The sequence below is a fragment of the Hyperolius riggenbachi genome, chromosome 1, assembly GCF_040937935.1.
Source record: "Hyperolius riggenbachi isolate aHypRig1 chromosome 1, aHypRig1.pri, whole genome shotgun sequence".
Classification (NCBI taxonomy): Eukaryota; Metazoa; Chordata; class Amphibia; order Anura; family Hyperoliidae; genus Hyperolius; species Hyperolius riggenbachi.
In genome coordinates, this window is record NC_090646.1 from 111,327,818 (window position 1) to 111,353,984 (window position 26,167).

Here is a 26,167-nt window from a genome sequence, read left to right on the forward strand (position 1 = left end):
CAATCACCCGTCAATCACCCCCTGTCACTGCCACCCATCAATCAGCCCCTAACCTGCCCCTTGCGGGCAATCTGATCACCCACCCACACCAATAGATCGCCCGCAGATCCGACATCAGATCACCTCCCAAGTGCAGTGTTTACATCTCTTCTCTCCTCTAAACACCCACTAATTACCCATCAATCACCCCCTATCACCACCTGTCACTGTTACCCATCAGATTAGACCCTAATCTGCCCCTTGCGGGCACCCAATCACCCGCCCACACCTCAGAACGCCCTCAGACCCCAGCCCTGATCACCTCGCTAGTGCATTGCTTGCATCTATTTCCCCCCTCTAATCACACCTTGAGACACCCATAAATCACCTCCTGTCACCCCCTAGCACACCTACCCATCAGATCAGGCCCTAATTTGCCCCGTGTGGGCTCCTGATCACTCGGCCAAACCCTCAGATCCCCCTCAGACCCCCTTCCGATCACCTCCCCAGTGCATTGATTGCATCTATTTTCCCCTCTAACCGCCCCCTGAGACACCCATCAATCACCTCCTGTCACCCCCCTAGCACTCCTATCCATCAGATCAGGCCCAATACATCCTGTCATCTAAGAGGCCACCCTGCTTATGACCGTTTCCACAAAATTTGCCCTCTCATAGACCACCTGTCATCAAAATTTGCAGATGCTTATACCCCTGAACAGTCATTTTGAGAAATTTGGTTTCCAGACTACTCACAGTTTTGGGCCCGTAAAATGCCAGGGCAGTATAGGAACCCCACAAGTGACCCCATTTTAGAAAGAAGACACCCCAAGGTATTCTGTTAGGTGTATGATGAGTTCATAGAAGATTTTATTTTTTGTCAAAAGTTAGCGGAAATTGGATTTTTATTGTTTTTTTTCACAAAGTGTCATTTTTCACTAACTTGTGACAAAAAATAAAATCTTCTATGAACTCACCATACCCCTAACGGAATACCTTGGGGTGTCGTCTTTCTAAAATGGGGTCACTTGTGGGGTTCCTATACTGCCCTGGCATTTTAGGGGCCCTAAACCGTGGGGAGTAGTCTAGAAAACAAATGCCTCAAAATGACCTGTGAATAGGACGTTGGGCCCCTTAGCGCACCTAGGCTGCAAAAAAGTGTCACACATGTAGTATCGCCATACTCAGGAGAAGTAGTATAATGTGTTTTGTGGTGTATTTTTACACATACCCATGCTGGGTGGGAGAAATCTCTCTGTAAATGGACAATTGTGTGTAAAAAAAATCAAAAATGTGTCATTTACAGAGATATTTCTCCCACCCAGCATGGTTATATGTAAAAATACACCACAAAACACATTATACTACTTCTTCTGAGTACGGCGATACCACATGTGTGACACTTTTTTGCAGCCTAACTGTGCTAAGGGGCCCAAAGTCCAATGAGTACCTTTAGGATTTCACAGGTCATTTTGAGACATTTGGGTTCAAGACGACTACTCACGGTTTAGGGCCCCTAAAATGCCAGGGCAGTATTGGAACCCCACAAATGACCCCATTCTAGAAAGAAGACACCCCAAGGTATTCCGTTAGGAGTATGGTGAGTTCATAGAAGATTTTATTTTTTGTCACAAGTTAGCGGAAATTGATATGTATTGTTTTTTTTTTCACAAAGTGTCATTTTCCGCTAACTTGTGACAAAAAAAAAATCTTCTATGAACTCACCATACCCCTAACGGAATACCTTGGGGTGTCTTCATTCTAAAATGGGGTCACTTGTGGGGTTCCTATACTGCCCTGGCATTTTAGGGGCCCTAAACCGTGAGGAGTAGTCTACAATCCAAATGCCTCAAAATGACCTGTGAATAGGACGTTAGGCCCCTTAGCGCACCTAGGTTGCAAAAAAGTGTCACACATGTGGTATCGCCGTACTCAGAAGAAGTAGTATAATGTGTTTTGAGGTGTATTTTTATACATACCCATGCTGGGTGGGAGAAATCTCTCTGTAAATGGACAATTGTGTGTAAAAAAAATCAAATAATTGTCATTTACAGAGATATTTCTCCCACCTAGCATCTGTATGTGTAAAAATACACCCCAAAACACATTATACTACTTCTCCTAAGTACGGCGGTACCACATGTGTGGCACTTTCTTGCACCCTAAGTGCGCTAAGGGGCCCAAAGTCCAATGAGTACCTTTAGGATTTCACAGGTCATTTTGCGACATTTGGTTTCAAGACTACTCCTCACGGTTTAGGGCCCCTAAAATGCCAGGGCAGTATAGGAACCCCACAAATGACCCCATTCTAGAAAGAAGACACCCCAAGGTATTCCGTTAGGAGTATGGTGAGTTCATAGAAGATTTTATTTTTGTCACAAGTTAGCAGAAAATGACACTTTGTGAAAAAAAACAATTAAAATCAATTTCCGCTAACTTGTGACAAAAAAAAAAAATCTTCTATGAACTCACCATCCTCCTAATGGAATACCTTGGGGTGTCTTCCTTCTAAAATGGGGTAATTTGTGGGATTCCTATACTGTCCTGGCATTTTAGGGGCCCTAAACCGTGAGGAGCAGTCTTGAAACGAAATTTCTCAAAATGACCTGTGAAATCCTAAAGGTACTCATTGGACTTTGGGCCCCTTAGCGCAGTTAGGGTGCAAAAAAGTGCCACACATGTGGTATCGCCGTACTCAGGAGAAGTAGTATAATGTGTTTTGGGGTGTATTTTTCCACATACCCATGCTGAGTGGGAGAAATATCTCTATAAATTGACAATTGTGTGTTAAAAAAAGAAAACAATTGTCATTTACGGAGATATTTCTCCCACCCAGCATGGGTATGTGTAAAAATACACCCCAAAACACATTATACTACTTCTCCTGAGTACGGCAATACCACATGTGTGGCACTTTTTTGCAGCCTAACTGCGCTAAGGGGCCCAAAGTCCAATGAGCATCTTTAGGCTTTACAGGGGTGCTTACAATTAGGCACCCCCCAAAATGCCAGGACAGTGAACACACCCCACAAATGACCCCATTTTGGAAAGTAGACACTTCAAGGTATTCAGAGAGGAACATAGTGAGTCCGTGGCAGATTTCATTTTTTTTTGTCGCAAGTTAGAAGAAATGGAAACTTTTTTTTTTTTTGTTTTGTTACAAAGTGTCATTTTCCGCTAACTTGTGACAAAAAATAAAATCTTCTATGAACTCACCATGCCTCTCACTGAATACTTTGGGATGTCTTCTTTCCAAAATGGGGTCATTTGGGGGGTATTTGTACTATCCTGGAATTTTAGCCCCTCATGAAACCTGACAGGTGCGCAGAAAAGTCAGAGATGCTTGAAAATGGGAAAGTTCACTTTTTGCACCATAGTTTGTAAACGCTATAACTTTTACCCAATCCAATAAATATACACTGAATGGGGTTTTTTTTATCAAAGACATGTAGCAGAATAACTTTCGCGCTCAAATGTATAGGAAATTTTACTTTATTTGAAAACTGTCAGCACAGAAAGTTAAAAAAGTCATTTTTTTGACAAAATTCATGTCTTTTTTGATGAATATAATAAAAACTAAAACTCGCAGCAGCAATCAAATAGCACCGAAAGAAAGCTGTATTAGTGACAAGAAAAGGAGGTAGAATTCATTTAGGTGGTAGGTTGTATGACTGAGCAATAAACCGTGAAAGCTGCAGTGGTCCGAATGGAAAAAAAGGCTCTGGTCCTTAAGGGGTTTTATGACTGCAGTCCTTAAGTGGTTAAATGCCAAAAGTTGGCAGAGTAGCACATTATGAGGAGATCCTAGCTAGGTCTGCCGGAGACGAAGCACAGCTTCTGTGTTTAGCAATAAAAGTACTACTACAATTTACACTTTCTAATGGAAAACAGCAACAAAGGGTACAGGAGAAACCTGTTATTTCCTCCAAACAAAATAAACTGGTGATCCACTTATTTTACTGAAGTATGTGAAAGCTTTGTATTACAGTTCATTTCAAGTATGAGCAGCTATGATGAAAGCTTTAGCAATTTTACATGCTCACCAAAACAATCAAATGGAATGCAGGCGGGGAAAGGAGGGCAATCTGTGCGGCTGCACAAAGTACTTTAGCCGGGCTTTATCCAAAAACACCACTCAGAGCTTGTGCTTTTATAGAGAGGACACTGCAGCATAAATGTTGTATTTACCTGGAGGATCCATAAAGTCAAAGTGGACCAAGTCATCAATACCAAGCTTTTTGAGCTGCAGCACCACTGAGCCCAGATTGGACCTCAGAATCTCAGGATAAGTGTTGTCCTAAAGGAAAAGAACACAAATTCATGACACCATGCTATAGAACATTAACTACTTTAGAGATTAAAGGATTTCCGAGGCAACAAAAGAAATGTAGTTTTACTTGGGGCTTCTTTCTGCCCCTAGAAGTCATTTGTGTCCCTCGCCGTAGCTCCATGCTTCTCCGGAGTCCCGCTGGCAGCATCTAAGGATCGCTGACCTCTGATGGCTCGGAGTCTTCTGTGCATGGGCGGGTCCGGCCTGCGTGTGAACGTGCCCATGTCACAGGGAGAGTATTGTGCAGGTGCAGTATGCAGTATTCTCGCCCGCTTCAGCTCTGAAGACACTGACCCATCGGGGTCGGCAATCCTTAGAGGCTGCCAGCGGGACCCCGGAGAAGACCGGAGCTGCGGCAAGAGTAATCTGGGGCCTGGAAGAAGCCCCAGGTAAAAACATTTCTTTTGTTGCTTTGCTCATCCTTTCAGCCCTGCAAACATGTTAGAGTTTTATCCTCAGATGCAAACGTTTACGCTGGTCTGGGGGTGAAAATCTAGCGTCAGTACACTGTCTCATTTGGTGACCGGTCATAATGAAAGAAGGAGTGCAGTTTTGCAATTCCCCCTTGTCAGGAATATAGTAAGCCTCACTTATAAGCAAATTACAGTCATAAAAGTTTTCCTGGCAGAATGCAACTTCTGAGGTAAGGAGATAGAAAAAGGTCAATAGTTCATGTATTTTAACTGTGGGACACTTAATAGACTGCTATTGAGCAGAGACAATAAAACATTCAATCCACTTTGTAAACCTCTTAATATAAATTAAAACCATAGGATATTAAAAAAAAGGTCATTTTTTAGGAGTAGGAGGATAAATACAATTGTTTATCTCGTCAGTTTCATTTTCACCTTGGGTTCACTTTACGGCTTCCCCTTTCACACGGGCAGCTGATAAGCGGTGAAGTCACCACCTGTCAGCTATTCTACTGCACTGGCTGAGCGTTTGTTAGCACCCGGTACCGGCGTCTCCCCACCCCCACGGAGTGAGATCTGAGTCCTACCACGCTTAGACTTGACATGCGCGGTGTTACAACAGCTGAAACTTGGCTGATTTTAAACTGCACCCTAATCGCAATGGCGGGCAGCAGACAGGAGGCTGAACTGCTTGGCAAACGCGCAGTTCAGCCGCCCGTCTGAAAGAGGCCCAAGTGCTGTGCACACAAGAGACTCAAGCAAAGAAAGAAAAAAAAATCATCCATCTACAGTATTTACCTGCATTTCTGTTTTGTAGGCTTTTTCTGTGTAGAGTCTGAAGCATTTTCCTGGCCTTGTACGGCCAGCACGACCCGCCCTTTGCTGAGCTGAAGCTTTGCTGATAGCAGTCACCAGAAGGGACTCCACTCGAATACGAGGGTTATACACCTATCACAACAGACCAAATAGATTACCATCCATTACAGAGAATGATGGGGACAGTTCTCTTATGCAATATTAAAGTAAAATAAATTAGCATGTCATACCTTTTGCTTTGCAAAACCAGGATCAATTACAAATACAACACCGTCAATAGTTAGCGAGGTCTCAGCAATATTTGTGGAAACAACCACCTGAGTGAGGAGAAAGTACAGACATTTAGAAGCATAAAACAATTCATTCATGCCAAATACCATTAATGTACACACAAGCAAGATGCCCCGTAATGAGAACAAAAAGTGTAGTCTAAAGGCTCACACACACGTCCAACAAATTTGTCCGATTATTCTCTGATTTTGGTCAGTTGGATGGCAATCAGGCATGAGTTCGCTGGTAAACTGCTAGACAAGCGAGTGATAAAAGGTGGTTTACCCAATCCATCCAACTTGCACTACTGTCGGGCTAATATCGTGCAGGTGGCTATGTGTGTACAAGTCGTTTGAGGGTGTGCACTTGTTTTGAATACAGTCATGTCTGTCCCACTTACGTGCACAGTAAGCAAATGAGTTGGTAATTTAGTTGGTTGGTGCACAGAAAATACAAGCGGTTTAAATGGTTTGTCGTGTTGTCGGTCAAGCACTTTGTTGGATTTGTGTACGAGCCTTAAAGGATTTATCCAACATGAACCAGGTTTGTATTTTGCAGATATTTACTGGAAGTTGTAATTGTACTGTGTATAACCGCATTCATGGCGGAGAGACAAAATGCGCGTGCAACAGAGTGGTTTCCGGCAGGTGGGGGAGCATGTATAACAATAGTGTTGTGGAATATTCGGGCATCGCTAAATATCTGACATGGCGATCGTCGTGCAGCGACTGGACCCACCTAAGGTTGTAAGAAGGATCTGTCATTTACCTTCGTTATCGCAAATTTCATTGTTCCGTAGGTATGGGCCTTAAAGAGAATCTGTATTGTTAAAATCGCACAAAAGTAAACATACCAGTGTGTTAGGGGACATCTATTACCCTCTGTCACATTTTCGCCGCTCCCCGCCGCATTAAAAGTGGTTAAAAACAGTTTTAAAAAGTTTGTTTATAACCAAACAAAATGGCCACCAAAACAGGAAGTAGGTTGATGTACAGTATTTCCACACATAGAAAATACATCCATACACAAGCAGGCTGTATACACCCTTCCTTTTGAATCTCAAGAGATCATTTGTGTGTTTCTTTCCCCTGCATCTCTCATGCACTGAAGTTTCAGGCTGCTCGTTTCTTCCTGCAAACAGCTTTGCCTGTGTCTGTAATTCTTCAGTATGTGAAAGCCCAGCCAGCTCAGAGGACGATTTATCCAGCTTGTAAAAGATGAGAGAAGAGAGAAGCTGCTCTAATCCTAAATAACACAGGCAGTGTGCATAGAGGGGCCTGGAAGGGGAGTTCATAGCAGAACCACAACACTGAAGAACTTGGCAGCCTTCCAGACACAGGCTGACAAGTCTGACAAGAGAGAGATAAGTTGATTTATTACAGAGATGGTGATAGTAGAAAGTGCTGCAGTAAGCCAGAACACATTAGAATAGCTTTTGGAACTTGTAGGATGATAAAAAACAGGATGCTATTTTTGTTACGGAGTCTCTTTAAGTTTTACATTGTTTCACTTCTGCAGAAGGCACTGAAAGGGTTAACCCTCAGTGTTTACTATATGTTGCTTCAGCAGAGCTCTCCTGCAGTCTATTCACAGGTGCTGTTAAGAACTAATTAAGTTTATCTGAGTGAACAGAGAAGCATTTTTTTTCCAGCAACTATTAGGCTTTGTTCACATCTAATATTGAAATCGCTGATGCCAGTGACTTCCAATCTTTGGCACTCCCCCCCCGGCGCTCCACCTGTGCGCTACGATTTTGTCGGGTGGGGGAAGCCTCCAGATCTGATCGAGGCTTCCCCCTGTCCTCCTGTGTCCCACAGCGGTCTTGCTGTGCCCCTCTGAACAGTGGGGATGTAAACATTTACCTTCCCGGCTCCAGAGCAGGCACAGTATCGGCTCTCCGCTCGGAGATAGGCGGAAATAGCAGATTGCTGTCGGGCCACTACTACGCAAGTCTCCTGAGTAGTAGAGCGGACCCGACGGAAATCACCTATTCCTGCCTATCTCCGTGCTGAGAGCCGCAACAGCGCCACCCGCTGGAGCCAGGGAAGGTAAATATATCAAGCCTTATCAGGCCTGTCGAGCCAGGATTGCCGAAGACTTCGGAAGAGCCAGCGCTGGACTGCCTGCAGCTACAGGGATGGGGGAAGCCTCATTGGGACCCTGAGGTTCCCCCTCCCAAGGTAAGTTTTTTTCAGTACAGGGTCTCTTTAAGGCATTTTTAAAAATCGCTGGTGTTTAAAAAAAAATAAAAAAAAATTAGCAAAACGCTCTAGGTGAGCCCCTAGTAGAACAAACACATCGTGTGCAGTGCAAGTTTGGGACAGATTTAAACAAAATGGTACCTTTACTGCTGCTCCTGACTATACCAGCCCTTACACATGACTAGATTCACACACGAGGCTTCCACAGCAAATGCTAAATGACATCTGATCTTGGCAAAGTTCATATATACTTAATTATACAGCTTTAGCATATTTAAACAGCTAGTAATTTTTCAATGTCATGTAGAACACTAATGCTTATTGGCAGAAGGACTAAAAAACTGCTGTCCTGGCAAGAATGTGCTGGAAAAAGCACACATGGTTAGGAAGTGGTGAACACTGAAGCCTTCAGCAGATCGATGCAGTTACTAATCGGAAATACCTCCCATCACAAGTGATTAAGCCCAGCGTGTTCCTTGCTGAACCTCTGCTGCTTCTTTTAAAAAAATCGTGCAAAATCTGATGATCATAAAACTAGAAGTCTACAGAAAATATACGGTAACTCAAAGCAAAACATGACTGTTGTCCATGTATTGAATAGGTTTCATCTGTGAGATTATGTAAATAGAGGAGGAAAGGGGAATCTGGGTCTCCAAACAGGCTTAAAATTAATTTACAACCATAGCCAATTGTTAACATGATTTTCTTAATCGGCATAGAGTAGAAGCACCTGGTACATGCAGTGCAGCAATAAAGGAAATTTTATGGCCAGCCGTAAATTCAGCAATCCATTCCATTAATTCCAGGCACGTGAAACCGACCTTGATAAACGGCTTTTACAATGTGGGACACGTGAAATAGGAAGGCAGGTTCCAGAGACGTGTAAAAGATGAAACTGCCCTTCATCTACAGCTTTTATTAATGAGGAAATTTAGGAAACCAGACTTCTTCATAAGCAGGTCCCATTATAGGAAGAGGGGAAGCTGTGCTGCTCTCCAATGCCGTGCTGAGCCCACTCATTGGCAATGAATGGGCATAGCACTTGGCTAGAAATGCAGGTAGTAGTGCGTTACAATGGCGCACTGCTGCACAACGTATAATGCCTCATTTCCACTGGGTGCCGCCTCCAATTCTAAATCAAATGCGGCGCCTGTGCTGCTGCAAAGGGTATAGGGATTCGGATGCGGAAATCAGCAGCATACAGTCCAGAATCGGCAACCGATTCAGGCGGCATGCTGGTGCGAATAGGCAGTGTTTTCCCATCCGGCTCGCATGTGGGGAAATGCTGCGTATTCGGACATAGTGGATACAAGCACTGCAGAATTGCTTTTGAATCGGTTTTTAAAAGTGATTTTGCTGCAATTTGGGGTGGATTTAAAAAAAATAATAAAGTTTAATAAACTCACGGGGGTGTCCCGATGCCTGGCTTCTCCCTGTAGCACCACCCCATAGCAGAAGAGGTCATAGGCATTTCTCTGATTGAAACTACAGAAGCAGGCAAGACCTCTTCTACTGTGGGCGGGGCAGAAAACGGACATCGGGGGTCACCCAGTAAGTATAAAACTATTAACAACAGTTTATTAAAAAAAAAAAAAATTAAGTTAGTTAACTGTACGGTGCTTCAAAACACCTGGAATCACGGTCGCAATTGCCCTGGGAATCACTGCACAAAGCACTTTCGAGATTCCTAGTGGGTCCCAGGCCTACGCAAGCATCCTAAACAAAAAAGTTTAAAGTGGATCCAAGATAAACTTTTACTCATTGCATAATTGTGTTCCTTGTGTTCCTTTCATATAGTTTATTAATTATAATAATCCGAACATTTGTATAGCGCTTTTCTCCTGTCGGACTCAAAGCGCTCAAGAGCTGCAGCCACTGGGACGCGCTCAGGAGGCCACCCTGCAGTGTTAGGGAGTCTTGCCTTGAACTCCTTACTGAATAGGAACTGACCCTAGCCAGGATTCGAACCCTGGTCCTCCATGTCAAAGGCAGGGCCCTTAACCAGTACTCTATTCAGCCACTGCTGATAGGGCATTCCTCAAGCTAAATACTTTTTTCTGATTTAATACTCTAATTTTCCTATAAACAAAACAAGCCTCGCCCACAGCTTTTCACAGTGCCTTGGCACTGTAGCAAGGGCTTATGGGAGCTCAGTCTGGGCAGGAGGAAAAGGAGGTTACTAGCCAGAGATTTCAGAGGCAGAGGGGAGGAGGAGAGGGGACTGAATTTACACACAGGCAAGCTGATAGCATCTCCAGCCCTCAGCCTGTGACAATGTGACAAACAGAACATGGCTGCCCTCATTGTATCACAGGAATAAATAATCATAAAATGTTGAAGCTGTTTGCAGCTAGATATGCTGTGTAAACTTTAGATAAGATATATAGACAAGTTACTTATTATAGTTAGTTTTTCATCTCGGTTCCGCTTTAAGGCCAATAATGCAAATAATTAATATTGCACTGCAACATCAAATTTCCAAATTATGCAGCATGCTGTGTAGACAGGGAAGGAAGAGGTTTTGCCAAGCCTTCCCGTTTATAGCCTCGATGTCCAGCATTTACATAAATCACACAGATGCAAGTTTCAGTTTTTTGTCAGCCTGGAAGAGAAGCTCTAAAGCTCTCCGGAAATGGTAAACAATGCAAGTTCTGTGCATACTGTGCAAAGGTATGAGGGCTTCTACACAATACAAAAAGGACACTTCCGTGCTCTACTTTGACCACTAAATGTCCTAACAAATTTAAAGAGACTAACAAAATTTTCAGCCTTATTTCTTCTATCCTATAAGTTTCTATACCTGTTCTAATGTGGTCTGTCTTACTGCAGCCTTTCCTAGTTGCACAGTGGCTGTATTAGATCTGTTATATAATCTAATCTTTCCTTTGTCGGCTCAGGCAGGAATGTGCTGCTCTGCTGTGATAGGTAGCAGTTATACACACCCTCTCCATGTCCCCTGCAGGCTCTGTATGAGTCACAGACTAACCTTCTCTCAGCCTATCACATGCTGGTTAGCAGCCATGTTTTTATTTTGTAAACACTGCCTAAAACTGGCAATTACAAGCTAGGATTGCAGCAGTGAGTGGCAGAAACAGCACAGAGGGGCCCAGGAGAACATAATGAATAGAATGGTATGCTTTTTATTGTAAGAATTTTAGAGTACAGATTCTCTTTAAGATGACAAATCCGATTGTAAAGCTACCTACACATGCTGGTCTCAACTCGGCCGCAGCGGAAAATAACGACTCCCATGGTCTCGAATTGGGAGTGAGACCAGTGTGTGTACAGTGGCCGCGCAACATTTGGTAAAGGAACAGCATGCCCGATCTTTAGAGATCCCCTGATACCCGAACTCTGCATGACTGCATTGTTTTCCTAGCTGCCATGCGCACATGTTCATTCTCCCTCTACCACCGACATGGCAACACAATTTTAGGGTTGCAACGGTATGAAATTCCACGGTATGATAACCGTCAAAAAAAATACCACGGTATGACGGTATTACGGTATACGGTATTGTACAATTATTTGGACCCTGCCCCCCCCCCCTTTCCCCCTGAAGCCAGTAGTAGGTGGCCGCAGCATAGGTAGCCAGGGATAGGTGTAGCTAGTACTAGGTGGCCGCAGCATAGGTAGCCAGGGATAGGTGTAGCTAGTACTAGGTGGCCGCAGCATAGGTAGTCAGGGATAGGTGTAGCCAGGGATAGGTGGCGGCAGCATAGGTAGCCAGGGATAGGTGTAGCCAGTAATAGGTGACCGCAGAATAGGTAGCCGCAGTATAGGTAGTCAATGATAGGTATAGTCAGTAGTAGGTGCTCACAGCATACGTAGCCAGGGACAAGTGTTGACAGTAGTAGGTGCTCGCAGCATAGGTAGCCAGTGACAGGTGTAGTCAGTAGTAGGTGCTCGCAGCATAGGTAGCCAGTGATGGGTGTAGCCAGTAGTAGGTGCTCGCAGCATAGGTAGCCAGTGACAGGTGTAGTCAGTAGTAGGTGCTCGCAGCATAGGTAGCCAGTGACAGGTGTAGTCAGTAGTAGGTGCTCGCAGCATAGGTAGCCAGTGATGGGTGTAGCCAGTAGTAGGTGCTCGCAGCATAGGTAGCCAGTGACAGGTGTAGTCAGTAGTAGGTGCTCGCAGCATAGGTAGCCAGTGACAGGTGTAGTCAGTAGTAGGTGCTCGCAGCATAGGTAGCCAGTGATGGGTGTAGCCAGTAGTAGGTGCTCGCAGCATAGGTAGCCAGTGACAGGTGTAGTCAGTAGTAGGTGCTCGCAGCATAGGTAGCCAGTGACAGGTGTAGTCAGTAGTAGGTGCTCGCAGCATAGGTAGCCAGTGATGGGTGTAGCCAGTAGTAGGTGCTCGCAGCATAGGTAGCCAGGGACAAGTGTAGTCAGTAGTAGGTGCTCGCAGCATAGGTAGCCAGTGATGGGTGTAGCCAGTAGTAGGTGCTCGCAGCATAGGTAGCCAGGGACAAGTGTTGCCAGTAGTAGGTGCTCGCAGCATAGGTAGCCAGTGATGGGTGTAGCCAGTAGTAGGTGCTCGCAGCATAGGTAGCCAGTGATGGGTGTAGCCAGTAGTAGGTGCTCGCAGCATAGGTAGCCAGTGATGGGTGTAGCCAGTAGTAGGTGCTTGCAGCATAGGTAGCCAGTGACAGGTGTAGTCAGTAGTAGGTGCTCGCAGCATAGGTAGCCAGTGATGGGTGTAGCCAGTAGTAGGTGCTCGCAGCATAGGTAGCCAGGGACAAGTGTTGCCAGTAGTAGGTGCTCGCAGCATAGGTAGCCAGTGATGGGTGTAGTCAGTAGTAGGTGCTCGCAGCATAGGTAGCCAAAGATAGGTGTAGTCAGTAGTGGGTGCTCGCAGGATAGGTAGCCAGGGTTATGTGTAGCCAGTAGTAGGTGCTCGCAGGATAGGTAGCAAGGGACAGGTGTAGTCAGTAGTCAGTGCTCGCAGGATAGGTAGCCAGGGTTAAGTGTAGCCAGGACTAGGTGCTCGCTGCATAGGTAGCCAGGGATGGGTGTACTCAGTAGAAGGTGCCCGCAGCATAGGTAGCCAGAGATGGGTGTAGTCAGAAACAGGTGGCTGCAGCACAGAGAGCCGGGGGGAGGGAGAGGGGAAGCAGCAGCAGGGATAAATACTCACATGCCAGCAGCCAGGTCCTTCACCGATGTACGGGCTTTCATTGTACTTCATGTTCTTGCATCAGCTTGTAATAGCACCCAGGGGGCGCGGTTTCAAGGAAATGTGATGCAAGAACAGGAAGTACAATGAAGCCCGGGGTACATCGTGAAGGACGGAGCTGGCTTCTCGCAAGTAAGTATTTGTATCCCCGCCGCTGTTCGTGCGCTCGTCGCATCCCCGCCGCTACGTTGCACCGCCCTCCCCCTTCGCCCCGCCCCTAAAACCGGTAAAACGAGTTACGTACGTTAGGTACGGTTACCGTGCACAATGAAACCGCGATATATCGTAATACCGGTATATCGCGGCAACCCTACAACACATGCATCTGTACCACGTTGGCTCTACTCTGTCACCCAAGGGATCGTGTACTGATTTTTGTCAGGCAACAGAAATCCCCCCCCCCCCGCGCCTATGTGTATGGGGTTTAAAGTGAATTTCCGTCTTGATGAAAAAGCACATTGAAATTGTAATCCCAGAAAGCTGCCATAAACCTGTTAAAACACCTTGTCTGTCTGCTTGTAATAAAAATATACAGAGAAGCCTGTTGGTGGGAGCCTGGACTGAGGTTATAGCTGTACATTTAGATTTATACGCAAGCATCTATCAGTGTAGTTTCAGCCACAGGAAGTGACATATTGACACTCTGCCCAGCTTGCGACAGGAAGTATGGAGAGAGCCTAAATGGGTGCTCTTTAGGCTGCACAATTCCCTTTAATTGCAAGCAGGCAGACAACTATTTTAAACACACAGATGGCAGCATTTGCTGGGACAATCATACCAGTGTATTCTGCACTAAAGCTGAAAATTGACTTAAAGAGACACTGAAGCGAAAAAAATATATGATATAGTGAATTGGTTGTGTACTATGAATAATTACTAGAAGATTAGCAGCAAAGAAAATATTCTCATACTTTTATTTTCAAGTATATAGTGTTTTTTCTAACATTGCATCATTCTATAATATGTGCAGATTACACAACACTCAGCATTCAAAATGAGTCTTTCAGAGCAGTCTGTGAAGTAATGACCTCTCCTCTAGCAGATAAAAAGAAAACTGTTCACTTACAGTTGAGATAATAAAAGTCAGATAACAGCCCTCTCCACGACTAAGACTTAGTCGGAGAGCTTAATGGCTTGTTTGCATAGAGATAACAACTGGAGTTTCTTAAAGCAGGCCATACACTAGCTCGATTCCCGGCCGTTTCGACAGCAGATTCGATCCTGGAATCGAATCTGCTGCCAATCGTTCGCGGTAAACGCAGCCGCCGATCCGATTTCCTCCCAAAATCGGATCGGTCCGTCGATCGCGCCGTGCGGGAAATTACCCTTGATCGCCCGCGGGTAAAGTGCGCGTCGCTAGCGGCGGCCGATCCGATCAAGTATACATTACCTGAGGCTGGCTCCCGGGCGTCTTCTCCACGCTGCACGGCTCTGTTCCGGCTCCATCCATCCCGGCGCTTCCTGTGTCACTGCAGTGACCAGGAAGTTCAAATAGAGGGCGCTCTATTTGAACTTCCTGGTCACGGAGTAACACAGGAAGCGCCGTAATGGAGCCGGAACAGAGCCGTGCAATGCGGAGAAGATGCCCGGGAGCCAGCATCAGGTAATGTATACGGGGGGGGGGGGGGGGGGGGGGGGGGGGAGGGACAGGCGGTTGGAGCAGCTCAGCAGATGGTGAATCGGTTTCAGGCTGAAATCGATTCACAATCTGTTTGCAGTAAAGGCAGCCATACGATCCCTCTCTGATCAGATTCGATCAGATAGGGATCTGTCAGCTGGTCGATCTAATGGCACATCGACCAGTGTATGGCCACCTAAACTCTTCCTGTACTGGAAACAATTAGACTGATGTATCTGATCTTAATGTTTTATTTCTTAGCTGTACTACACATACAAATCATAATATAATTTTTTTTCGCTTCAGTGTCTCTTTAAATGCAATTATACAATGTTACTACTTACTTTCCTTCCTATTCCTCCAGTTGGTTTTTTAGGTGGAGGGGGCTCAAATATTCTCTGTTGTTGCTGGGGTGGGAGGGTGGAATACAATGGGATGATCTTTATGTCACCGACTTCAGGGCCCAAATCATCAATCTCTCGCTTGATCCTTTTACAGGCTTCGTCAATCTCCTACAGAAGAGAAACAGAAACAAAACATAAGTGAAGATAAAAGGGAAGAGGTTAAAGCGTATCTGAACTGACACGTGACACAGTGATAGACACAGATATAGTTCTAGTCCTGCTAGCAACTTGTCTGTAGTGCATTTTTATTTTTTTTGCATTGCAAAAGGAAAATACTATGCAAATCAGGCAGGGGACAGCATATGTATTCAATCAGGACTATTCTAAAAAGTAAACTGAAGCCAACACACTTCTATTTGTCTGAGGAAACGCTACTTATAAAAGCTGTTTGAACTTATTGAAATTAAAACACACCTGAACCCAGAGTTCCTCTGCTAAAAGATAAGCACGAGCATAATAATTTTTAAAGAAAAACATTTGCTACAGCTTACAGAACTCCTGCAATATATCTGCAGTGTGCCTACTTCCTGCTTTCAGGAAATTAGACAAAGGGTTAACATCCTGTGTTTACATATTAGCTGTGTCTGCTGAGGACCACCGAACTTCTGTGCTGACACAGCTGAGAGCTCAAATTACACTTGAGCTTACTTGAAGATAAGACAGGATCTTCTCTCTAAAAACACACATGGTGCATTTCTCTGTTTTCCTTATGTCCTGTGCAAGAGTTCAGACCCACTAAGTCTTAGAAATTCAGCCCTTAAAATGAAAATTATTTTTTTTTACCATTAGTACTACATGGACAATTATCTCAAAAGATAGGGGTGGCCATGACTTTTCCGGATTGACTGATATGTTACACTGACCACGCACTAACGGAAAGGAGAGTTACGGATCAAAAACGGCTACCCAATAAAAACAGATTCGTTTGACAATCAGTTTTTACCAGGGCTGTGGAGTCAGAGTTGTGGAGTCAGAGTAACTTTGGGTGCCTGGAGTCGGGGAAAAAAAATGCACCAACTCCGACTCCTGATGAATTTAAACTGTAATTAAAATAGAATATATGATAAAATGTTCTATTTCTCCAATAATAGTCATCATAAATAATTTATATAGCGGTAATAGATGTGCTTAGTCAACAAAAATGAAATAAACCAATCAAAATTAGTTACTTGTGCTGCTTCAATAAAGCAGTCCCCGTATTTTTAAAGTCAGATATACATATCTGATTGTGACTGTATATATGATGTGTACACAGATATCTCATATGTTACAGCCAGCACACGAAGTTAGGCCACTTCGCGTTCTGGCCGGTCAATGTGCAAAGTTGCCGCTGCGGCCAATGTCCTAAATGAGCCGAATCCTGGCAGCTCAGATCATTTTCCCCAGTGCTGGCTCCACACATGCACCCCTCCCCCCCCCCCCGCAGTCGTTCGTGGCTGCAGGTAGGCAGAGGCAGGAAGGCAGACATTTGTTTGTCCCTGCAGAGCGGGTGCTGACAGAAGCAATGTCTGCAGTGCTCCCCGCTCTGCTTTCCTGCAGCCACTAACAACCCGTGTGTCTCCGGCTGACTGAGAGCCGATAGCAGGGAGGTGGGGGGGCGGAGCCAGCACTGGGAAAAATGATCGGAGCCGCCAGGATTCGGCTCATTTCGGACATTGGCCGCAGCGCTGCGGCCACTTCACACATTACCGGCCAGAACCCGAAGTGGCCAAACTTTGGGTTCTGGCCGTAACATATATACTAAATAACATCTATGCTGTAAGAATAAAGCCTGATGTGTAGCCGTGTCACTAATAAAGATGGTCAATGGAAATAATTCTGTGTAATGCTGATTTATGCAATTGTATTTACTCTCTATGCTTATCAGTCTCTCGCTGTCCTCCTCCACCACCTGGATCTTCTGCTGAGTCCCGGTAATTCAGCCAGTCAGCGCAGTCCGGCCACATGACGCTCCTACATCCAGGAGCATTCTGCAATTGCGCAATAGTGCTGTGCAAGTGTAGTACGCTCCTGGCGGCAGAGTGTGTGCATGCGTACTACGCCGGACTGGCTCAAGTACCTGGACTCATAGCAGAAGATCCAGGTGGCAGAGGAGGACAGCAAGTGACTGATTAGCCTGAAGGGGGCTGGAGAAAGCACCAGGTATGTATAAAACTTTAATTTCATCTGTCTCAGGTTTATTTTGCTTCAGGGAATCCACTGAGAATGTTCTACACATTGAACACAGGTGTTGTCTATCACCCACAAACCTGGTTCAGAGATTGTGAATGAAGAATGTGTAATAGAGGAAGAATTGCCTCATTCTCCTGCAGAGTACCTGCAAATCACTCTTACATGTACCCACAGTCACATGGCCTAGGGCTTGATAGATGTTCTTTGTTACGGTCTGTACCTTTTTCAAGTACTCTTACCAAGGACTAGTTTTATGCTTCATACACACTTGAGATAGAAGTCTTTGGAAAATGAAAGATCACAGACCAATTTTACCCCCTTCCATGTAGTATGAGAGCCATACTCTACACAGTCTATTCTATGGAGCTAAACTCCCTATCAGATAAAATCTTTGCAAGATGCTGCACACACAGATGCCCGTACACACTCAAAAAGATTATCTACAAAAGATCTGTTCCTGCAAAAAATCCATTCCTGCAAAATGCATTCATATAGTCTATGAGATCTGCAGATCCTCATACACACCTTGTTTAACAGACAATTATCTGCAGATCATCTGCAGATCATATCCACCAGGATGGATTTTCAGATCTGCAGATGATTGCCAGATATGCAGATGAAGTCTGTTAAACCAGGTGTGTATGAGGATCTGCAGATCTCAGACTATGAATGCATTTTGCAGGAATGGATTTTTTGCAGGAACAGATCTTTTGCAGATAATGATCTTTTGAGTGTGTACGGGCATCTGTGTGTGCAGCATCTTGCAAAGATTTTATCTGATGGGGAGTGCAGCTCCATAGAATAGACTGTGTAGAGTATGGCTCTCATACTACATGGAAGGGGGTAAAATTGGTCTGTGATCTTGCATTTTCCAAAGACTTATCTCAAGTGTGTATGAAGCATTAGTCTATGACTAAAGGGAATAAATATGGCAGTCTACATATCCTTCTCACTTCTGTTGTCTTTTAAAATTCCTAAGCATTGGCAGTTAAGAGACGAATTTCATGTTACATACTTTCAATCAACATGATTGTAATATGCAAATGAGAGGTGTGGGAGGAATCCTAAACTGAGGAGTCGGCGGATTTTTGTACCGACTCCACAGCCCTCGTTTTTACCCAGACCAGTTTTTCATCCGTGCAGTTTTATTCGACCCTTACACTTGTTTGGCTCAACAAATTATATTTTTACTCAGTCTACCCATGTACAAAATTACCCATGTACAGATTAAAGTTCTAAAGTAAGATGCCCAGGGGCTTATCTAGACACTGTGCTGCCTGGTGTTAGCATTGAAATCATAGTGATTATATAATAATGATCACACTGACGCCAATACTAAAAATTCATGCTCCTGTGTGTCAGCCTACTCACTGCTTGACACTACCAGCTCTCTTCATGGCAGATGCCCCACTGTAAATGCATTAATAAAACGTTCATTATTCTATCAAAAACCTAGCAGGAGCACCAATGTAGAAATTGTACAGTAAGAGACAGCCTGACGTGCAGAACTGCTAATCTGGACTGATGACCAGATTCCGCAAACAAGATTATGGTAAAAGTTTAGCATGCTAGAGTTGTGAAGCACACGGAAACAATCGCAATGCAAACTAGCCCTGAAACTTCAAATATGCTTTGACAATGCATCTGTGTATTATTTTCACACACTCTTGTCAGTCTACTGTGCAGCCTTAATTAGAAAATCTGTGTGGTATTTTAGAAATACAGTACTACAAAACATACATTTGAAATCAGAAATTCAAACCCCACCAGGTAGAGTAAACTCTCAGTATGGTTCATGAATAACGCTACCCAGCCATGTTCTATATAAACATCAGCACTAGCATCATACAAACCTCCTGTCCTGTGAGGAACAGCAGAAGGTCTCCTTCCTCCTCTTCACACATGTGAATCTGGATGACTGTACGGATGGCAGCTTCTAGATAGTCTCTCTCTGGTTCCGGGGTGTAGAAGATTTCCACAGGATGTGTCCGGCCGGGTATGGTTAGGAGAGGGCAGCTATCGAAATACACTTGGAATTTACCCGCGTCTAGTGTGGCACTCATGACTATAACCTAGAAAAGGGAAAAGCCAAAAAAGAAGACATGTTTCAATGTGACCTTTCTGGCAGCACTAGTGAAGGGTTAACAAGAGAAACATTCATCATACGTATTAATGTAATAGTGACAAAGCCTATTTTCAAGAACGGCGATACATTTGCTCTAGGCAGTTTAATTTACTGCAGCATAGACTCTGTTCTAGTCCTAGCTGCAGCAAGGTTTCACTCATAGGTGTATAATTCACAGTAGTAATTTCTCATACTTTAGTTTTGCATATCTGGAGCAGACAGCCTGGGAGACCCTTTATAACTACAACCTACTTCCCGGCCAGCTATTTCAGTGAAGGACATTGCAGGCAGTCTCTGTCAGCAGTGCCTGATCTACATGTAGTTATATACTTCATTAGGCTATAAAGCTAACATTACCCTACATGCATGAAGACACGTACAGAGAGGACAGTGAATGTCATCAGTGCCAATGTCAGGACCAGTCACAATTTACTGAAGCTTGCTTTCAGTGCAGTTTACCCTACAGCACAGAGTACTATGCTCAAGATACTGGGGTACCACAGTACCCACAAATGTGGTGACCAACCCGGAAGGAGGAAGCGTGGTAGTCATGTGACCATGAATTGAAACACAGTTCAAGGTGTGCCGTGGGACACACTAAAGCAGATAGCCGACGAGTAAATTAACCATCCCTCACCCACATTGCTTAGTTTCACTAATTATCCGGATGAATTCTGAATGAAACCCATTCGAAACTTATCTGGAGCTCATCCCTGTTCATTACCTTATCATCGGATACAGTTTATTTTAATGATAAATAAAACCAGGCCATCATGCTAACCTGTCCTAAATCTATCACCTCCCACCCCCCCCCCCCCCCCTTTAATCCTAACCTTGCAACCCTCAAAAATCTAAATGATTCAGTTTATGGATTATGAATGGAGAACACTCCATAGGCACATAATTACTTACATAACATCCTAGGAGCAAACAAACGTGTACATTTTACGCTGGAATGTGAGCTCTGGAAAAAAATATATATATTCTAAACCCCTTACCTTTAGATCATTTCTCTGCCGCACAACTTCTTTTAATACACCCATAAGGATGTCAGTTGCTAACGTTCTCTCGTGGGCTTCATCAAGAATCACCACACCATAGCGTTCCAACAAGGGGTCATTCATGGCTTCCCGAAGCAACATACCATCAGTCATGTACCTGGCAAGAAAAAACAAACCGTAAAAGATGTGTGTAAATAACTATACTTTTACACAGTTCATGACAAGCTATAAAACAATTCCAAGAAGCTTTGTTTGTATCCCAAGTTTGAGCAGTTATTACAATTCCTTTTCCCTCGTTAAAATTCCACTTTCCACACGCTGCTTGAAAATTACTTTTTGACCCCTAAAAAAATTAGTGCATCTTGTCTAAGCCTTCCAGAAGGCGTTTCTATACCTCTTGCAGTACTAACAAAAAATAAGCAAGTCCTCCCATAGAGAGGTCATTTTTCTTCAGGCTATCTGTTCATCTAAGCAGCTCTCCAATTAACAAGCAAGCATAATAATAATCTGACTAAATAACTTAACCACTTCACCACTTTTACCCCCTGACCACCAGAGCAATTTTCACCTTTCAGCACTCCTTCCATTCATTCGTCTATAACTTTATTATTACTTATCCCAATGAAATGAATTATATCTTGTTTTTTTCGCCACCAATTAGGCTTTCTTTAGGTGGGACATTATGCCAAGAATTATTTTATTCTAAATGTGTTTTAATGGGGAAATAGGAAAAAAATGTGGGAAAAAATTATTATTTTTCAGTTTTCGGCCATTATAGTTTTTAAATAAAGCATGCTACTGTAATTAAAACCCATGAAATGTATTAACCCATTTGTCCCGGTTATAAAACCATTTAAATTATGTCCCTATCACAATGTTTGGCGACAATATTTTATTTGGAAATAAAGGTGCATTTTTTTCAGTTTTGCATCCATCCCTAATTACAAGCCCGCAGTTTATAAAGTAACAGTGTTATACCCTCTTGACATAAATATTTAAAAAGTTCAGTCCCTAAGGTAACTATTTATGTTTTGTTTTTTTATTGTATTTTTTTTTTTTTTAATTACAAAAAAAAAATAAAAATTGGGGAGTGTGGGAGGTAATGAGTTAATTTATTGTGTAAATGTAATGTTTGTATATGTAAAATGCTTTTAGGGTGTAGTTTACTATTTGGCCACAGAGTGTTTGTTTACATGCGACCTGTAAGCGTCCGGAAGGACGCTTACAGGAAGCAGTAGGAGGCTGGGAGACTCACAATGATCTCGCTGTTTCTGAAAGAAGCAGCAGATCATTGCGGGGGCTTAGATCAACGAACGGGAATGGATTTTCCCGTTCATTGATCTCCGGGCGAGCGGGCGGCGGCGTGCACGAGCGGCGGGTGCGCGCGCAAGAGCGGCGGGAGCGCGGACAGCGGCGGTAGCGCGGAAGGTACGGATTTCTCCGTCCCTGGTTTTTTAGGAGGGAAAAAAGGGGCGGAGAAATCCGTACGCGTGGGGGTAGAGTGGTTAAACACGATTTAAGAAGCTGCTGCTAACTAAAGGACAAAGAAAAGTTATACGTATAAATAACACACAATACTTTTATTAATCCAGTACATGACAGTGGAAATCTCTGTTTGCAAACTCATAAAGTAAAAACAACAGTAAATAAAGCAGGGTTGCTGAAAACACTTAAAAAATGGGTATGTTTGAGGCCACGTGCTGTATACATTTAAACTGATAAGCATGGTACTACTATAAGTGATAGCAACATAGCAGAGAAGTAAAGAAAGAAGAAATGTGCACATATGTATTTTTAATTTTTTTTTTTTGTGATTCTGGTCCTTTAAGATGTAAAATAAAGAAACAACAAAGGCCTGTCTATTACAGCTCTAGAAAGTAGTCATTTCATAGAGTATCTAAAGTAAATGCATTCAACTCTCTGTAGCAGAAAACATGTAGCACTGCAAATGTATTGCTATTTGCACCTAAATAGTTTTATGTTTATAGGTCACCAGGTTATGTCTGCTGCTGGGAGAGAACTTCACCATTTATAAATACTGCATTTTACTCCCAGCATGCATTGGAGTCATCAGCTTCCTGTAGGTATAATTAAAGGACTGCAGATAAGTGAAAGGTGGCTTTATTAGTTCAAAAAGGAAAACACTTTTGCAGTGCTAAATTTTATGCCAATAGTAATGTTGGAGCATTTATTTTAGACAGTATATTTTATGAGCTTAGCAGTGCTTTAAAAGGAATCTGTACTGTAAAATTCTTACAATAAAAAGCAAACCATTCTATTTATTATGTTCTTCTGGGCCCCTCTTTGCTGTTTCTGCCACTCCCTGCTGCAATCCTGGCTTGTAATTGCCAGTTTTAGGCAGTGTTTACAAACAAAAAACCTGGCTGCTAACCAGCATGTGATAGGCTGAGAGAAGCTCAGACTGACTCGTACAGAGCCTGGAGGGGGTGTGGAGAGGGTGTGTAATGTCTACCTATCACAGCAGAGCAGCACATTCCTGCCTGAGCCGACAAAGGAAAGAAGATTAGATTATATAACAGAGATAATACAGCCACTGTGCAACTAGGAAAGGCTGCAATAAGACAGACCACATTAGAACAGGTATAGGAACTTATAGGATAGAAGAAATAAGGCTGAAAATTTTGTTACAGAGTCTAACAAATTCCTGTGTTATTCTATATATTCTTTCCATACGCTTTCAAACGCTAAACCGGACTCAACAGGAATCAAAATAAAGTTTATGGCACCATGTCATATAAGCACTGGATGACATTCAGCCTCACTGCAAGCTGTGTCTGACTCTACTGGTAATTATTGTGGGGAGAGACCGCACACCACTTTTTTACTTACTTCAGGATAGTTTTTGCGCTGCTACAGTCTTCAAATCGAATAGAATAACCAACTTCTTGTCCCAGCATGACATCCATCTCATCAGCGACTCTCTGAGCCACACTCATCGCAGCTACTCTTCTGGGCTGGGTACATGCAACACCTCTCTTGGGTCCAGGCAGAGACCGCATGTATTCTACACACCACTGAGGAATCTAAAACAAAATTAAGATAATCCCGTCAATTCATTCAGTTAAAAAAAAAAAAACTAAAGGATTTAAAGGGACTCAGAGCTCTTGCCCGCAGCTTTGGGAACTGGGTTCCGCCACTGACGTCAGTCGCAGCCAGCTACGCAGGAGAAGTGCGCTCTTTGCGTATCCCTCCAGCAGCTGCTGGAGAGATATGTAGAGGGCACAATTCAGTGACACCAGACTGGCTCAGACTGACGGAAGTGCGGGGACCCGGCTCCCGAAGCTGCGGGCAGCGGAGTACGGCGGCATGGGAGCGATCCGAGCGGATGAGGCTGGAGGAAGCCCCATGTATGTATAAATCTTTAATTTAAGAGCTCTGATACACATTAACCTAGTAATGATTTCCAGCATTTAAAGCGGGGATGCAGCGTTTTAGTTAGGGCAAACGTACTTAAGAGGTTTTTAAAATAAAAACAAAATTTTAAGGAGGCTTCAAGGTCTCTTTAACCTCCCTAGCGTTCTGGACAAGCTAGGCTCATCCAGAGACACCGGAGGTCACCGCTCAGGCCCCGCTGGGCCGCCCGCCGCCGATACGCAGGGCCCCCCCAGGCGAGACCCCGTGCGCTGCCTGGCCAATCAGTGCCAGGCAGCGCTGAGGGGTGGATCGGGTCTCCCTGTGACGTCACGTGCGTCATGGCGACGGGGGAAGCCCTCCTGGAAATCCCGTTGTGAACAAGATTTCCGGACGGGTAATTGCGCCGGCGGGGATCGGAGGGGTGGGAGGGATGCCACAGGGAGGGGGGGAATCATGTAGCTAGCGCTAGGCTAGCTACATGATAATTTAAAAAAAAAAGGTGCAAAAAACGTTCCCTCGGCCGCAGGAATCAGAACGCCAGGGAGGTTAAAGCACACATATACCTATCCACACAACACCCTGTTAAAAGGCCTGCCTCAGTCTCTTATTTCATGGAATATACCTCTATTTGCATTGCACAAACCAGTTCTTACATTTTCCCCACCTGGCTTTTTTGGGTTGCAAAAAAAGACGATTTCCCTTGTGAATTTTGGCTGCAGCTTGGTTAGACTGAATAGCAGCCTGTAAACTGTCCAAACTCCACCTCCATCTCATCACTTAGATAGGTAATCAGAAAGAAGATGGAAGGGGAGAACAGCCAGTTTTTCACTGTGATTATACAGCTGTCCCTACCCACCACCTCTGTGGTGCCAAGAGAGATTACCTCTATGGACAGCTCTACTACAGTCTCATCAGTTCCCATCTAGTTTCTCTCTGCTCTGTGTGTAATAAAGAATTTACCATTCTTGTCTTGTCTACCTATAACTAATATATGAAATAGGAATCCTTTGCAGGTGTTTTGAATGAATTAGCTGATTAGAGTCTGACACTGCGCCTAGAATATTGAACATTTTCACAATATTCTAACAGTCTGAGATTTTGATTTTTGAGTTTCTATAAGCCGTAAGCCATAATTATCAAAATTATAACAAAGCGGGAGGGTGTATGAAAGGTAAAATGCTCAAGTTACATACTGACAGTATCTGCAGTAACAGGCGAAGGTAGGCGGGGTCAGGTGATTGATCTGCACTGGAGAAGGAACTTCCACTCCAGGCACTAAGTTATAACAGGGTAGAAGCCAGCAGACTGGCATTTTTAAATTAGTTGTTGTAAAAAGTACAGATGTGCAATGCACAAACTTACTGGTGCAAGTATTGGCTCACATCTATTGGAAAACAAGAGTGGTTGACCTAGAGCAGTGGTCCTCAAACTAAGGTACGCGGGCTGAATGCGCCCCCCCCCAGGCTTTTTCACTGGCCCCCAAACACAAAATGTATAACTTATAGATGTTTGCCCACTGCACCTTTAAATATCAGTGGCCCACATATAGAATAGCAGTGCTGGTACCACTCATCCACATACTGTAGAAAGTAATTTGTTGGCTTCCAATTCAATTCAGGTGACACTGCTCTCCAACTGGACGGCAGGTTGTCACCTGGGTATGCTTCACTGTCTGGTGCACAAAGACGTTCTTCAGGCGCAGTATGATTGAATGGCTGCTGTTGGGCGCTCTCCTTCGGTGCATGATTGGGGGGAATTGATACCTAGATTCAATGTAATGTTTTTCAACATCATTTTCTGTATGTTCCCGCCCCCCGGCAGTCTGAAGTATGTTGACCAGGCCCTTGACCTAAAAAGTTTGGGGACCCCTGACCTAGAGCTTTGAACAAATGCATTCCCCAGACAAAAATTTAAAGTTAACCTTAACCCTGCAAAAGAAAAATAAGTTTCACGTACCCAGGGCTTACCCAACACCCTGCAGCCATTCTGTGCCCTCACCGCTCCTCGAGTGTTCTCCGGTTCTCGCCACGGGTTAGTTTTGTTTTCAGCAGACTAACAGTTGGCCCCCAGCCACGCGTATTCTTCTCTGCCTTGCCGCTGTAAAGCGCGTCCTGCGTAGGTGCGGTATGCCTGCGCAGGATGCACTTGCCGACAGGAAGGCAAAGAAGACTATGCGTGGCCAGGTGCCGACTCTCAGGCAACTGAAAGCACAACTGACCTACGGTAGGGACCAGAGGACACTCGAGGAGCGGCGAGGGCACAGGATGGCTGCAGGGGGCTTGCGGAAGC

At 44.2% G+C, this 26,167-nt stretch overlaps 1 protein-coding gene across 2 annotated transcripts in view; it reads right to left on the bottom strand.

Moving 5' to 3' along the window:
* DHX15 (DEAH-box helicase 15) overlaps positions 1-26,167 on the bottom strand; it is an 81,015-nt gene that overhangs the window by 23,996 nt on the left and 30,852 nt on the right. For both annotated transcript variants that reach the window (XM_068278121.1, XM_068278129.1), the window contains exons 3-9: positions 23,354-23,547; positions 20,501-20,660; positions 19,231-19,449; positions 15,146-15,313; positions 5,768-5,854; positions 5,520-5,669; positions 4,167-4,275 (exon numbers count right to left, since the gene is read on the bottom strand). In XM_068278121.1, coding sequence (XP_068134222.1) covers positions 4,167-4,275; positions 5,520-5,669; positions 5,768-5,854; positions 15,146-15,313; positions 19,231-19,449; positions 20,501-20,660; positions 23,354-23,547 — 1,087 coding nt within the window. The remainder of the gene's footprint in view (positions 1-4,166; positions 4,276-5,519; positions 5,670-5,767; positions 5,855-15,145; positions 15,314-19,230; positions 19,450-20,500; positions 20,661-23,353; positions 23,548-26,167) is intronic.